This window comes from Pholcus phalangioides, unplaced genomic scaffold (assembly GCF_987345545.1).
Source record: "Pholcus phalangioides strain wild (caught in Gottingen) unplaced genomic scaffold, Ppha-v1.0 ptg000009l_1, whole genome shotgun sequence".
Taxonomy (NCBI): Eukaryota; Metazoa; Arthropoda; class Arachnida; order Araneae; family Pholcidae; genus Pholcus; species Pholcus phalangioides.
In genome coordinates, this window is record NW_028301602.1 from 5973832 (window position 1) to 5987506 (window position 13675).

General features: G+C 35.6%; 1 protein-coding gene across 1 annotated transcript in view; it reads left to right on the forward strand.

Moving 5' to 3' along the window:
* LOC149081678 (cell adhesion molecule Dscam1-like) overlaps positions 1-13675 on the forward strand; it is a 205439-nt gene that overhangs the window by 68238 nt on the left and 123526 nt on the right. The window contains exons 6-7 of the mRNA XM_089237082.1: positions 5638-5813; positions 10561-10833. Coding sequence (XP_089093208.1) covers positions 5638-5813; positions 10561-10833 — 449 coding nt within the window. The remainder of the gene's footprint in view (positions 1-5637; positions 5814-10560; positions 10834-13675) is intronic.

The window sequence follows — 13675 nt, forward strand, 5'->3', positions numbered from 1 at the left end:
TTCATTTCGTGTTTCTCGTGAACATGTGCTTCTCATTAGATTTAAGATCGTTTCTTAACATGGAAATTTTCATTCACCTAAATAGCCATTTATTTACCGTGCATTATTTTATAAATATGCATGTCCCATATCGGAGTTATAAAGTAAATTGGTTTATTTATTCTAGAACATTTTTGTGTTATTTTCCAAATATTTTATATATTTATGTTCCAAATATTTTTCCAACAAGTTTTCTCAATTAAGACCGATTTGTTTTCTCCTTGACTATGATTGAGTGGTGTTGGGTACGGAAATTTTACAGATACAAAAAATAGTTAACTTCATGTTGGGATTTTTATTGCTTGCTGAGAACAATTAGCAGAATTTCATTCCCTGCAATATAGTTCGATATTAAAACTGATTGTATGTCTGTCTGTTTGTATGTTCTCTATACAAATCTACAATTTTAGATCAATCGTCGCCAAAGTTTGCATATATACCAACATGATCAATGGGTTATATTAAAAGGCCGTTAGCGCTGTAAAATGTCTGAAATGTACGAAAAACTATCGGGAGAAAATGGCTCATAACCCCCGACAATCACGTTTGAAATGCTTACTTTGCTTACCGTGATATTCTCAAACTATTCATTTCAAACATCTTTACTTTCTTATAATGGTTTGTAACTTCTTCACTGATTCCAGTATACGGAGAAAACCTGGGCATTGTGGGTACCCAGGTATTATAGCGAAAGTTAGACAAGAACGGTTAAATAAAAATCCTGGAATAGATTTTTCAAGAACAAGTCCATCACAAGAAATTACTAGATATGCTTAGAAAAATGCTTCCATCCGGGTTTTTTATTAAACTGTTTTATCAAAGATTTCAGTAAATGCAATTCTGCAAACTTTCCTCAGCAAGTAGAATCCAAATATATGTTATGTGCAATTTGTTAGGAAATACACGGATGTGTCAATTTTTGTTGGAGTTGCGTACATTGTAGAAATTCCGTGGTGGGGAATCAGAGACTACTGGGGAGCTTAGAGTTATTTTCATCGAAGCAAAGTAAAATGAATCAAGTAGACTAAAGTATATTGTTTCACTCTTTCTATATGCTTTACTTAAACATATAACATGCTCATGGGCATGTATTCACCTGTGCGTGAATTCTCACGTAAACGCAACTACTTTTTCTGGCATTACGTGCAGTGTTTGTTCATTCAGTTTTATGACAAAGAAGCTTTAACCAAGATTTTTGCTTTATTCTTTTATTTCCTTTCTTCATATATATAAATAATATTGCGATATCTGATTCTAAGGAAAGAGTGCGTGTAAATATAGTATATATGTAGTGTGTGTGTGTGCTTTTTTTCCTTCGTTATATAGAAATAGAAGAAGAACATGATAATGTGGTTTGAAAAGTGATTGTTTTACCACTTTAGATTGTTACTTTTTCCATCTCGCATCACGCAAAGATTCCATTAAGCGACTACAAAAAAATCATGTTTTTTTACTCCGGTGATGTACATCTAGCTCCGAACAAATGATTCGGAATTCTTTTCAATTTGTTTTGGTTTTTACTTTGAGTAATTTTGCGCAAGAAACACCATTACGGACAGTAACTAGGATATTCGCTTGAAAAAATGATTATGCGAGTTATTCATTACTGAAACTAATTCATGGAATCAAGTTTCACGTTTAATAGATATTTAATAAACGATTTAATGATTTTTTTTCTCATATCACTTTCCATACTATGTAATCTTCAAGTTTCATTATGCCATCTGGCGTGTTTTCATCCGAAACTTCCAGGTACAACATAAGTGTATTTTTCCTGAATTCAAAAACAGTATGAGATAAACCATTTACGGAACCACAAACTGAATACGTGATTAATCGGCGTCTATTATTTTCCTATCTTTCCCGAAATAGTTTAGCGAGCAACCTGTTAGTTATCGATTTAGCGCATTGTACAACGTAGACCACAGTAAATACACATTAACTTGGTCCGATATTCCGAATTTAACTGCCGAGACCAGACTAAATAGAGATTACGGCCAGTATCTGTGGAGAAGGATTTATCCCGTTTTACCCAGAAACAGAATAGTAACGAATCACTGTGTGTGTGTTGAATAATATGTTATATTAGAGATTGGTTCGTTTTTAATTAGGAGGTAGGTGAACAGATTTTATTTTATGTGTACGGCATATTTATTACTTCTAGATATATTTAATAATTCGATGCATAGTATCACATTAATTTTCTTCATTTATATGATTATACCAGACGTCAGTTGTCTATTGAGCAACGAGGTAAATTCAAATTTTTGGATAGTTAGAATTTTTACGCCCTCTCATTGAGCGTATTCAGTGAACTTATTGTTGAAACTACCCTTTTAATTTGATTACTTTGATTCTTCTGGAAATTTCAAAAATGAAGGGAGGAAAAACAGAATCTCCATTTCTTTTTTAAACAAAAACTGTTCTGAGAATTTCGATAACAAATGCTGTCTATTAGTTGAACGATAAATCTTTTAAGGCAATGCTAGGTTTGATAACAATTCGGCTTACGGGCATCACAAAATGATTCAGTTTACGAACCATTCTTAGTATACGAACACACAAGACACCGAAAAACAAGCCTTACAATACATACAAAAATGACCGAATCCCGAAAAAAACATATTTTAGGTGTCTCTGGTCACAAATTGGTAGAATAATTAAATTTCATGAGAGTTTAACTCTCACCCCCAAATACAACTCCTGTTCTCGATCCCCTCAACAGGTCATTTTAAACTTTCAGAGATCTATACTAAACAGTTTTTTCAAAGATGTTTTGCAATAATATGTAGTGCCGATTTATCTAACTCTCAAATAATTCTGGAGAAACATTATTTTAATACTTACATTGCATAGTTCTTATTGGCAAAATTTGACAGTAAATGTCTTTCAGAATCATGAATCTGGCTGGCAGGTATTTTGATGTCACTAAGTTGATAAATGACAAGGAAGATGGTCCTGGTCAAATATAATTCCCATTTCATACTTATGGTTATTTTTTCATTGTAAATTCAATAATATTCATTGGTTCTGACATTATGCACAAGAATTGCTGTAAAAATTCACACTAGAAATTTTCGGAGTCATAGAAGCGGATTAATCCATTTTACATTGATTCACATGGGAGAAATCGTTACGGTTTGCAAACAATTCAGCTTCGGAAACAAAATTAAGTTCGTAAACCGAGGACTTACTTTAAATTTAAATAATGCTGCTTAAGATATTTGAATTGTTTTTGCACGAATTTGGGCTAAGTGGCATCACTTATAAAAACTGGGAGATTTCATCGATACCAAATCAATCAATTCAATCTTTCTTTAAGGACCGCATCGCGTTCTTTTCAAAAAAAATTATAACACCTCAGAAATTTACGAGAGCAGATCGAACTCTGAAATTGGTAACCTCAAATTTACAGCATGAGTGTAATTTGAATTTTTATCTTCTAAAAAGTTCTTCTTGAGCATACCAGTGGCAAAAAAAATTGTATAAAGTACAGGGTGGGCAAAAAGTCCGTAGAAACTTTAAAAACAAATAAAAACCAGAAAAATAACCGAAATAAAAAACGGATTGCAGGGTTAGCATTGCTAGGTCACGGAAATGTTTTTAAGACTAGAAAAAATAACTCAAAAACAACCGATAGGCGGCGCTGTTACAAGCGACTTCAATGGAAATATGCAAATGAGACGTTCATTTGCATATTTCCATTGCGCTCCTAGTCCATGACCAGTTCAATGTTGTAAACCGCGTATGGGGACCTGCTGCACTCTGCCGTTGCTAGATTTGTGACTCGCTTGCAATGTGTTATCCCCTGTGATGTTGGTTGCGTGGAACCCATACTGCTGTAATAAACGATTTGGAGGCATTCCGTTCGTTATTTGAGTATCTTTTCTTTAACTTTCGTACGTCAGCGTCACCTTTCAGCTTTTTTTTTGAGTTATTTCTTTCTGTCAAAAAAATTCCCGTGACAAAGCGATGCTAACCCTGCAAACCGTTTTTTATTTCGGTCATTTCTCCGGTTTTCATGAATTTTTAAAGTTTCTACGGACTCTTTGCACACCTTGTAGTTTGAATCCGCTTTGAAATGATGAATTAATTTTTCCGTCTTTGTTTAAAAAATGGAACATCTGATTAAAAACGAATAATCACATCAATATATGTTCATGTAAATTTACACCAACTTGATCGAATTCGTATTTAATGTTTTGTTTTCCTGGTTATGCATGCAAACCTACAATAGCTCAATCTTCCCATTACTGGTAGAAAAACGGGATATTTCTGCAAACACGAAATAACATGTGCATTTTCTTGGACAGCATGAAAAAACGTGTGCTGATATTTTACGAATACTCGTACATTGCATTGTGTCCGGCTATTGTTTTCGACCATGAATTTTATGAATCAAGATATTGAATTTATTTGCCTCAAGTACAGGTACATCGCCGGTAGTGTATAGCCGATAGCGGGATTCAATTTCGAAGAAATGCCCAGTTTTTCTATCCGTAATGCGAAATTGAACTATTCTAGGTTTCCCTACGCAACCAGAGAAATCATAAAACAAGAATTCGCTCAAGTTGATGGAGATTTCCATACAAATACAAATACAACGCCACAACAGGCAAACTGCCCAACGAGGTGGCTGACTTAAGACCATCATGGATCCCCGAGCCATTTTTTGGAGGCCCTACCTACTACTGCTACACTATACATGCACCCCGCTCACACCCTCCCCCCCGCGGAACCCCCAACTGGAATGTGCGTGTACGTGTAGTGAAACCTGACGTGAAGTTTTTTGTTTCTCTGTAATGATTGTTATGTGTAGTGCTGCCATCTGCCACCAGTTTTTCTAACTATGAGTGAAGTGTTATGATTGAATGATTTGTCGTTGTAGGACTGTTGTTCTCTGTGGCGAGACTTTTTAACGGGGAGATCGGCTCGCATTTGCGCCTTGAAGTTGGGCGCCATGAAAGCATTCATGTAATAATACCTTTTTTGTCAGATGTTCTAATTTTTTGAACCAATTTTCGGGGTAGTCTAGTTTTTTAAAACAAAGAGGAAAAAGTAATTTGGCATTTCCAGACGCGAATTATCTTATATCTACTTTATTGAGATATTTGATATTGATATGCTCAAGAAGAAAGACTTAGAAGATTAAATTACAGCCACGCTGTAAATTTTGACTTTCAAATTTGAGCATTTCGTGAACTGTGTGCTTTCATAAATTTCTTCAATGTTATAATTTTTGAAAAGAACTTGCATATATCAGACAATTATACATATGTTAAAGCAGAGTTTCCCAAGCTTTTTGTTGTATCGCTTCCAACCAACCCATCCCATAGGATCTAATGTTATTTCAGTATCTTCTATCGTCCCCTTGGACTATGACATTTCCTCCGGAGGCGATATTGCCCTCTTTGGGAAACACTGTGTTAAAGAAATGGTATTTTGATATATACGACATACCCGCAAATTTTATTCCTCAATTTTTACGTTTATAATTTGTTTCATGGTATCATTATGGCTTTTGTGAAAAGAGCAACCTCCATTACATAAATGGTTACAATGTTTGGTTTTTTTTCCCGGTGATTACCATATTGGCAGGTGGATGAAAGATGTCTCGGGTTTGCTTCGTCCAGTCGAATCAAATGGAAGGATTTGGGTCCACCAAGGTATATTGACTATACAAGGTCTGAACAAAGCTGACGGTGGACAGTATCAATGCATCGCTAGGAACAGCATCGGAGAAAGACGCTTACAAACTCATCTTGTTGTCACAGGTAAAATTCATAAATATATTTTCAAAACTAATATGCATTGTGCATAGGTAACAGGGTGCATAGTATTTTTTACGTACGAGCCGTTCACATCCTAGTGGTATAAACATAATTGGAAAAAGTAACCAAATGACGTATAGCACTCAGATATGTCATCCATGTTGGAAGGGTTTGTTGTAAAATAAAAAAAGAGTAACTTTTTATACACTCCACGCATGCCTAAAAACCCAATTAGAAAGTTGTTTCAAAGTTTTCCTGGGACCAAAAAAGGAAAAATCTACTTTTTCAAGTGCAATATTTTCACAGATATTCGATGGGAAAGTTGATAAACGCATTTTCAATGTTGTTTGTTCCCAACTTTCTTCCTTTTTTCGAATATTTCAGCGCACTTAGCAACGTGGATTTTTTTTAGTTGGCATCAAGAGAGACAGGGCAACAACTTTCTAATTGGGGTGTTGAGCATAGGGTGTGCGTGTGAAAATTAAATTTTTTATTTTGATAAATACGCAACCCTTTGCAAAATGAATGACATATCTGAGTACCACACGTTGTTTGGACACCTTTTTTATAAGTGAAAGTATGCCTCTAGGATCAACAGCTCGCCTGTGAAATGTCACGCGCCCTGTTACCTATACACATTGTATATTCATTCCCGTTTCATATCTATAAAACCCAGGTAATTCCGAATCATATCAGAATAATAATGTATAATCTTTATTTCTATAACTTTATATCATACTTCCAGCAGTTCATACCAAAGATAATCACCATGTACCACTATAAGCGATACAGACAATTACTGTATTTTGAGGTTCGGTCCCCAGATTTCCTTCAATACATTTCTTTTGTTTTTTCCCTTGAAAGTTTAATAATTAAACTTGAATTTTCCATTTTACTCTGAGATTCAATGGCAAATCGTTTCAACGAATAATAAAAAGAGATGCGTAAACTGCATAGAAATAGTAAAATTCGTGGATCTCATCGATTGAAACATCGATTAGATTGTTCCCATTGATAAACTAAACAGTGAATACGATTTAATCTTCATTCTCAAAGATTTTACAGAACTGAAATTCAATTCTCCCAATTCATGGGAGAGATTAACACGGATATTTCAAAATGTGAATTCAGATATTAATATCCTGGTGCTTTCCTCAACATAAGAGATACCTCGGTAACAGAAATCGACAGAGAGGGGAGAGAGAGGGTAAAAGAGATTTCATTAAGTATCATCCTTCCCTAATTTTCGGAACAACATCGTTCCCATGTTCACAGCGTGATCTGTGCCATGGAAGTATGCCATCCTTTTCACTGCAGTGTATGGAGAAGGTTTAGAATCCGGGAACGGGAAAAAGCTTTAAAAGGAGGGTGGTGTGAAAATGGCTCATCTTCTCTCTCTCTCTCTCTCTCTCTCTGTATGTCTCATACATATATATCCTTTGCCAAATCCGATTCTCCGATTCTGTACGGTACAGAGTACAGTGGGTTGCTCTGAGTGGTGGATAAGACGGTTTTCCCCCTCCTCTGGTGATAAATCTTTCGTCATTGTAGGAGACGCAGGTGGTCTTAGGCTGCACCGTTGAAAGGAAACATGATAAATTTGCTTCAGCTCAATTGTAGATTGCTCGGCGATTGAAAGTGGAAAACGGGGTTGGGAGGTGCATTGTACCGTGTTTCCAGTGAACGACGCGGATATATTACTATATCGTCTCCCGGTTCCGGGCACCAATATACCACCAGTACTGCTAGCAGGCGGCGATGTGCCCTATACCTCAAAGAATACATTAAAAAAATAAATAAATGCGTAGTCTTTCATATGGATTAATGTTAACTCTCTCTGTTTTTTTTGGGATTTTTCTGTACCCTTTCGTCCTTGCATTCAGTATTTTGGAGACAAATGTAGAATCTCATTGCCAGGGCTCATGCTGAGCATACATATACAATAGAATAGCCTAGAAATGGCATGCAGACAATATTGATGTTTCACGGAAATGAAGATGACGAGAATTCAAACAAAAATGCATTGCTCGAATATTCAGCTGTTTTATATCCAATGTGAAAATTATGCAACATGAATGTTGTAATCTTTTGTTGATATAGCAAACTGAATAAATTTTACTTTTGCGAAATACGTAACAAATAATGCGGATTTTCATATAATTTTTTGCAGCTTTAAACCCGTAAAAGTGTCGATATTGAAGTTTGAACATGTTCAAAGAGAAGAACCTTTAAGAATGTTCTTAAAGAATTTCAATAAAAATACAAAATCACCATATAGAGTTGGGGCGCATAACTTTTCGTTCCGCGGGCCAGATGTGCGATATTTCTGCCATATCTTCGGGGCCAGAAACTTGTATATGAGGGGAATAACCATATGATCCGCATTTTACGGGCCATTCCCATTGTTTTAGACGTCCCATTTTTTTCTTTATGTCCCATTTATTGCGCTATATCCAACAACGCTTAGTTGAATTTTTTGAAATCGGAAAATAATATTATTTTCATGACTTAGAATTGTATTCAACAACACATGGTTTAAAACCATAGTTAATAATTTAAAATTTTTTGGATAGGACATCAACATGGATTGGTTGAAAACCTGAATTTAACCATTCCGTGCTATACCATCTACTATCCAAAAATTATGACTATAGTTTAAACCCTTCGGTGAATACCATCCTTAGAGCACATAATTATGATCAATAATTAAATCTAGTGAAACACATAGATAAATAGATACATAGAACCGCTCACACAACCCCGGACTGATACAAATCAACTTACTTCCGTGACCTCAAAAGAGGCACGGTTGTGTCGGAAAAGTCAGCAAATATTAATAGTAATGGCCCCCTTGCCCCGTGCTCGCAAGTATCAAATCACTCGCGTCGTTCTCCCTGTGAAGACAGCTATCAAGTCGATGTAACGTACAAGCCATTTGACTAAAAATGGATAGCTGAACCCAATGAACTGGGAGGAAAAAATGCACGTGCGTCCAGTGACACATAAGGGCTGTAGACCTCAACTTGGGATTTCAAAAGAAATGAGGAGAAGACTTGTGGGGCAAGTAAGAAGATGAAATTGGCATGTTGAGGTGAAAGATTCGAAGGATCTAAATACACAATACATACAAAACATATACAACGCCTTCACTGTGACGGGAAACGAGGAAACAAATCCTCCGTCCACAGTGCTGAACAGTTTTTTTCCCCTTTCTTTTTACAGAATATGCAATATACACAAGCACAGATGAAAACACACAGCCTCCACAGAGACGGGTATAATCAAACAGAGCCTCCGTTAACAGTGCTGGGATGAAAAAAATCTATTAATCTCATATATTTGCGAAACACATTGAGCTATACGTTTCTTTGCTGAGTTACATGTTGATTTACAGTACATTTTTCACGATCGGCAATTTTTCAGCAATTTTTGGCGATGAGAGATTAACCACTGATTCTTGACGTACGTTAGTAAAGAGAAGAGATCCGCGGTACCTTCCCTCCAACATCAGAGAAACAGACCAGTAGGCCGTGGAGGTTTGATGGTTTAGCGAGCATCTTGTTGGATTGGGTACATAGACCTCTATTTCTTTACCAAAGAACCTGTGATTGCTGTAAGCGTATTGGAATGACATCTTGGAGCCATATGCTCGCCTTTTAGTGGCTGGTGTGCAGTTGTCACTGTTTTCATCCTAATGGATGACCACATAGGACGGATATGGTCGACTAGTTTCAGGAAAGTAAAGATATTTTGCCAGATGAGTGGTCATCCTGAACCCTATTGAGCATGACTGGGACATTCTTGGGAGGGCAATTACAGCTCGTCATCCCCTCCCACAACCAACTAGTAGCTGAAAACAGCGCAGCTGTACGAGTGGAGCTAATAGCCACACAAACCCCTAAACAGCCCGATTTCCAGTATATGAATAATCTTTCTGAGATCTATATAACGAGAGTGGCAAAAACGCCTATAAAGTCTCTTTTTTTTTTTGTTCGATATTGTGAGCTCTGTGTTAGAAAATTTGGCGTGGATGCTATGTATAGAATATTGTTTCATGTCTATTTTGTTTCTATTGTGTAGCCTACGCACATACCAAATTCCACTAAAATCTGTCCAGAAGTTCTGGAGATAATTGATCAAAAGATGTTTTTTTAAATGTTTAACACATTCCTCAGTGCATTTGAGTATTAGCAAAATAACTAAAAAATGCTGAATTGACTTACAAACTAATTTACGGCAACCGTAAGTGCGACTGCGATGAAGCTAGTACTCTTGTATCAAAGTAAATAAACAGTTATTGTGCGATTGTCCTCCCAAGGACAATGATAAAATTAATTAATGGACAATGGACTGATTAACTATGGACGATGTGTAATTACATTTTTTATATTGTAAAAATTGTGAATACGTATAAATGAAAAAATTGTTGTTATTTTCAAATAAATTAATAAATTTCCGGATGCACTCATTCTTAAAGAACGCTTCAATAACGCTCTGAGAGGGGAAGCGAGGTGTGCCCGGTCCATCAACGTTGAATGTATAAAAGTAAAAATGTAAAATATATTCTTTCTCTCTCTCTTTCTATGTTAAATTGATAACCGATTATCGGCATATTTCAATCATAAACATCTACGAATTGGTCTATAGATATTTTATACGTGAAATCCAGCTTTTCCATATTTCACGATTCACGTAGTCCTTACATAACAATATATCATAACCAGGCAGACACGATTTTTGAATCTTTCAGCTCCATTGACCGTCAGCATGAAGCCAGACAAATTAGAACTCGCTGTCGGACAGGACGCGACTCTCAGCTGCAACGTGTCTGGATATCCTCTGCATCAGATATTCTGGATCAAAGATCGTCGGCCAATATTACCCGCTGACACGCGCGTCAGGCTTCTATCCACGGATGTCTTACACATATCCTCCATTAGGAGAGAAGACAGGGGTATGTACCAATGCTTCGCACAGAACGACAGGGACTCTGCACAAGGAACCACGGAACTCGATATTGCTGGTGAGTCGATAATAATAATAATAAAAAAGCACTATCTAAAATGTCTGAGAATATTAATACTGCGTGGTCGAAGCAACTTAATGTGCTCGCATCGGGACTCGGGGTTTTTGATAAAAATAACTAATTGATAACTATATCCGAAAAAGGTACCATTCGCAAGTATGATGACCATACGTCCCGTTTAAAACCGGTTGCTCCGTTTTTCTTCTCTTATATTTCAACGTCGGGATATTAAAAAAAAAATAATAACGATTGCATATATATTATCCTCCATCATACTGATATCGCAAATATCAATAACTTGCGTATACACAGTCGGACCTCGTTTTCGTACGACTTTCACATTTATACGACGTTCGGCTCTGGTCGCAACTACTACTTTACCGCACACCAACTCCGGTCATATATCGCCATACGGCAACTTCCAACCAGTGGAGTTGGTTGGGAAATGAAGGCTCCATCCCTCGGTGGTCACTGCATTTATATTAGTTTTACGGTATCGCTAAAATCTGGCGAGTAGTCTGCAAGCCAATAAAAGTAATTTATGAGGAAAAAAGGTGTGGTTCAACCCTCACGTCAAAAAACCGCAAAAAACCCCAACGGTAAAAAAAAAACGAATGCAAGGGACGAGAAAAAAATTGATGACACAAACCGAAATCCCGGTAACTATAAACGAATTTTTTCCCCTGGTTATGGGATTGGTCCATTCCGTTATTTGCGAAAGTGATAACAATACCCAAATGGTAACATTATCCATGATTTTGATAAGCGGCGTCGACTGCAATGACTACTAAAGAAAGTTTCAATTTTTCTTATGGTCTGGAGTTAAAAATTGATCCTCTCAAGATGCAAAATACATGAAAAGACTATAAAGTGAAATAAATAGATTTATTTTATACCGCGTGTAGCTCATGTAGTAAAAATAATATTTATAGGAAGAGGAGAAAATTTCCAATCCCCTGTGCACATGATGTGTATGAAGTTCCATCACGTAGTATAAGAATTTTCGTGGTACGAAACAATTTCCCGAGGGCAAAAAAACAATAGCCATTACCCATGAGACAAGTAGACGTTTATTGGAATCGATAAAAGGTAGGATAATAAATGATGGCAAATGGCCTTCGTGGAAAGAATAGGCACTGATGTGTTATAATTAATCATGTCATTAAAGACATGAAAGGATAACGGAAAAAAAACCCCAAAAACTTCATGTTATCGTAAATTGCGTTACTGCATTGTGATAACATAAAATGTATAATATAATAGAAAAATTTATTCCAGACATCGTCAACACGAACTACAAAATATTTTTTTTGAAGAAAATCTAACATTAAACTCATTGTTCATTATAAATATTTTTCTTCATTTTGAAATAAATAAACTCGTATAATAGTAATAATCTGTTCAGAAACACTCCCCCGAAGCGTAAAAAATTCCGTCATTATCCAACAATTATTATTTCATGATCCAAATCATGAGCAAATATTGATTCTTCAATGCTCAAAGCACTTCAGTGATTTTTTTTTTCCAGTTCTCTCACTGCGTCTTTTATTCATTGATAGATCCACGAAAATAAAAAAGACATATTTCTAATTCTGTAGAATAATCTTTCTTTTTTTTAATCACGAACATCTCTGATAAGAATAAATATTGTCGCAATTGATTTTAGCTTATGAATTAGATAAGTACGTCCGAAATAAATACACAAACGAAAGCGAAAGATGAGCATTTTGAAAACATATTTTGGGCACATAAATGAATACTTAAAAGATATATATTTTAAAAATGTGTGTCTCCATTAAGTGCATCTGAACAACCCTTTGAAATAATAAAATTAAATAAAATGTATTTTAAGTGTACACATGGATTGAATACGTCTAAAGAAATTAATAGGAATATATTTTTATTACACGCACGCACACATATTGCGTGTTTGTGTCGGATGAATACGTTAAAAAAAATTGGAGAAGAGAAATATTTTTAGTATGAATGTTTCTCAATTTGCGTTGGGTAAATACGTTATAAATTAAAATAAAATTAAGAAATAGATATTTTTCAAGATGTATTTTTAAGATCGGGTATAGATTGAACACCTGTCTAAAATAAATAAATAAATGAAAAATAAAAAAATACAAATATGAACACAAAGGCCATAACAGCCAAAATGATCAACGAGGTGGCTGAAAATGTTGTCTAAAAAGTATGAATGTCAAATATACATATATATAACCAAACAGCAATCCAATATAAAAGCATATACGTATCACGAAAGAAAAATTAATAATTAATAATATATAATTACATTCCAGGTAGAAAAGCTTATAAGTCTTATTCAAGTATGGATAGCTTCTCGATTTATCCCTCTATTTTTAAGTTTTTTTGAACGTGTAAATTATATTAGAATTTACTCCTGTTGGGGGGTAAGCTCTTCCATTTATTCACAATCCTATAAGAGAATAACTCCATGTGACACCACAACTTGGAGTTGTTGCCCTTACTAAACGGTACTGGTATCCCCTTGTCAAAACAGTTCATTGACGATGATGAAAATTTTATATACCTCGATCATATCCCTCCGACACTAGTTGCTCACAAGAGCACGCGTAGCTCTTCTCTGCACCTCCTCAACCAAGTCTATGTCCCTCTGTAGGTATGGTCTCCAAAACCTTACAGCATACTCCAGTCCAGGACAAACAAATCCTAGGAAAAGCGGAAGAATGACTTTAGGAGAACGCGAAGAGACCTTTTTGAAAATGAGACCAAGCATTCTATTCGATTTTTTTTATCACAGCTGAATAATCTTCAGGAAACCCAAGCCACTCGTCAATGAGAATTCCCAAAT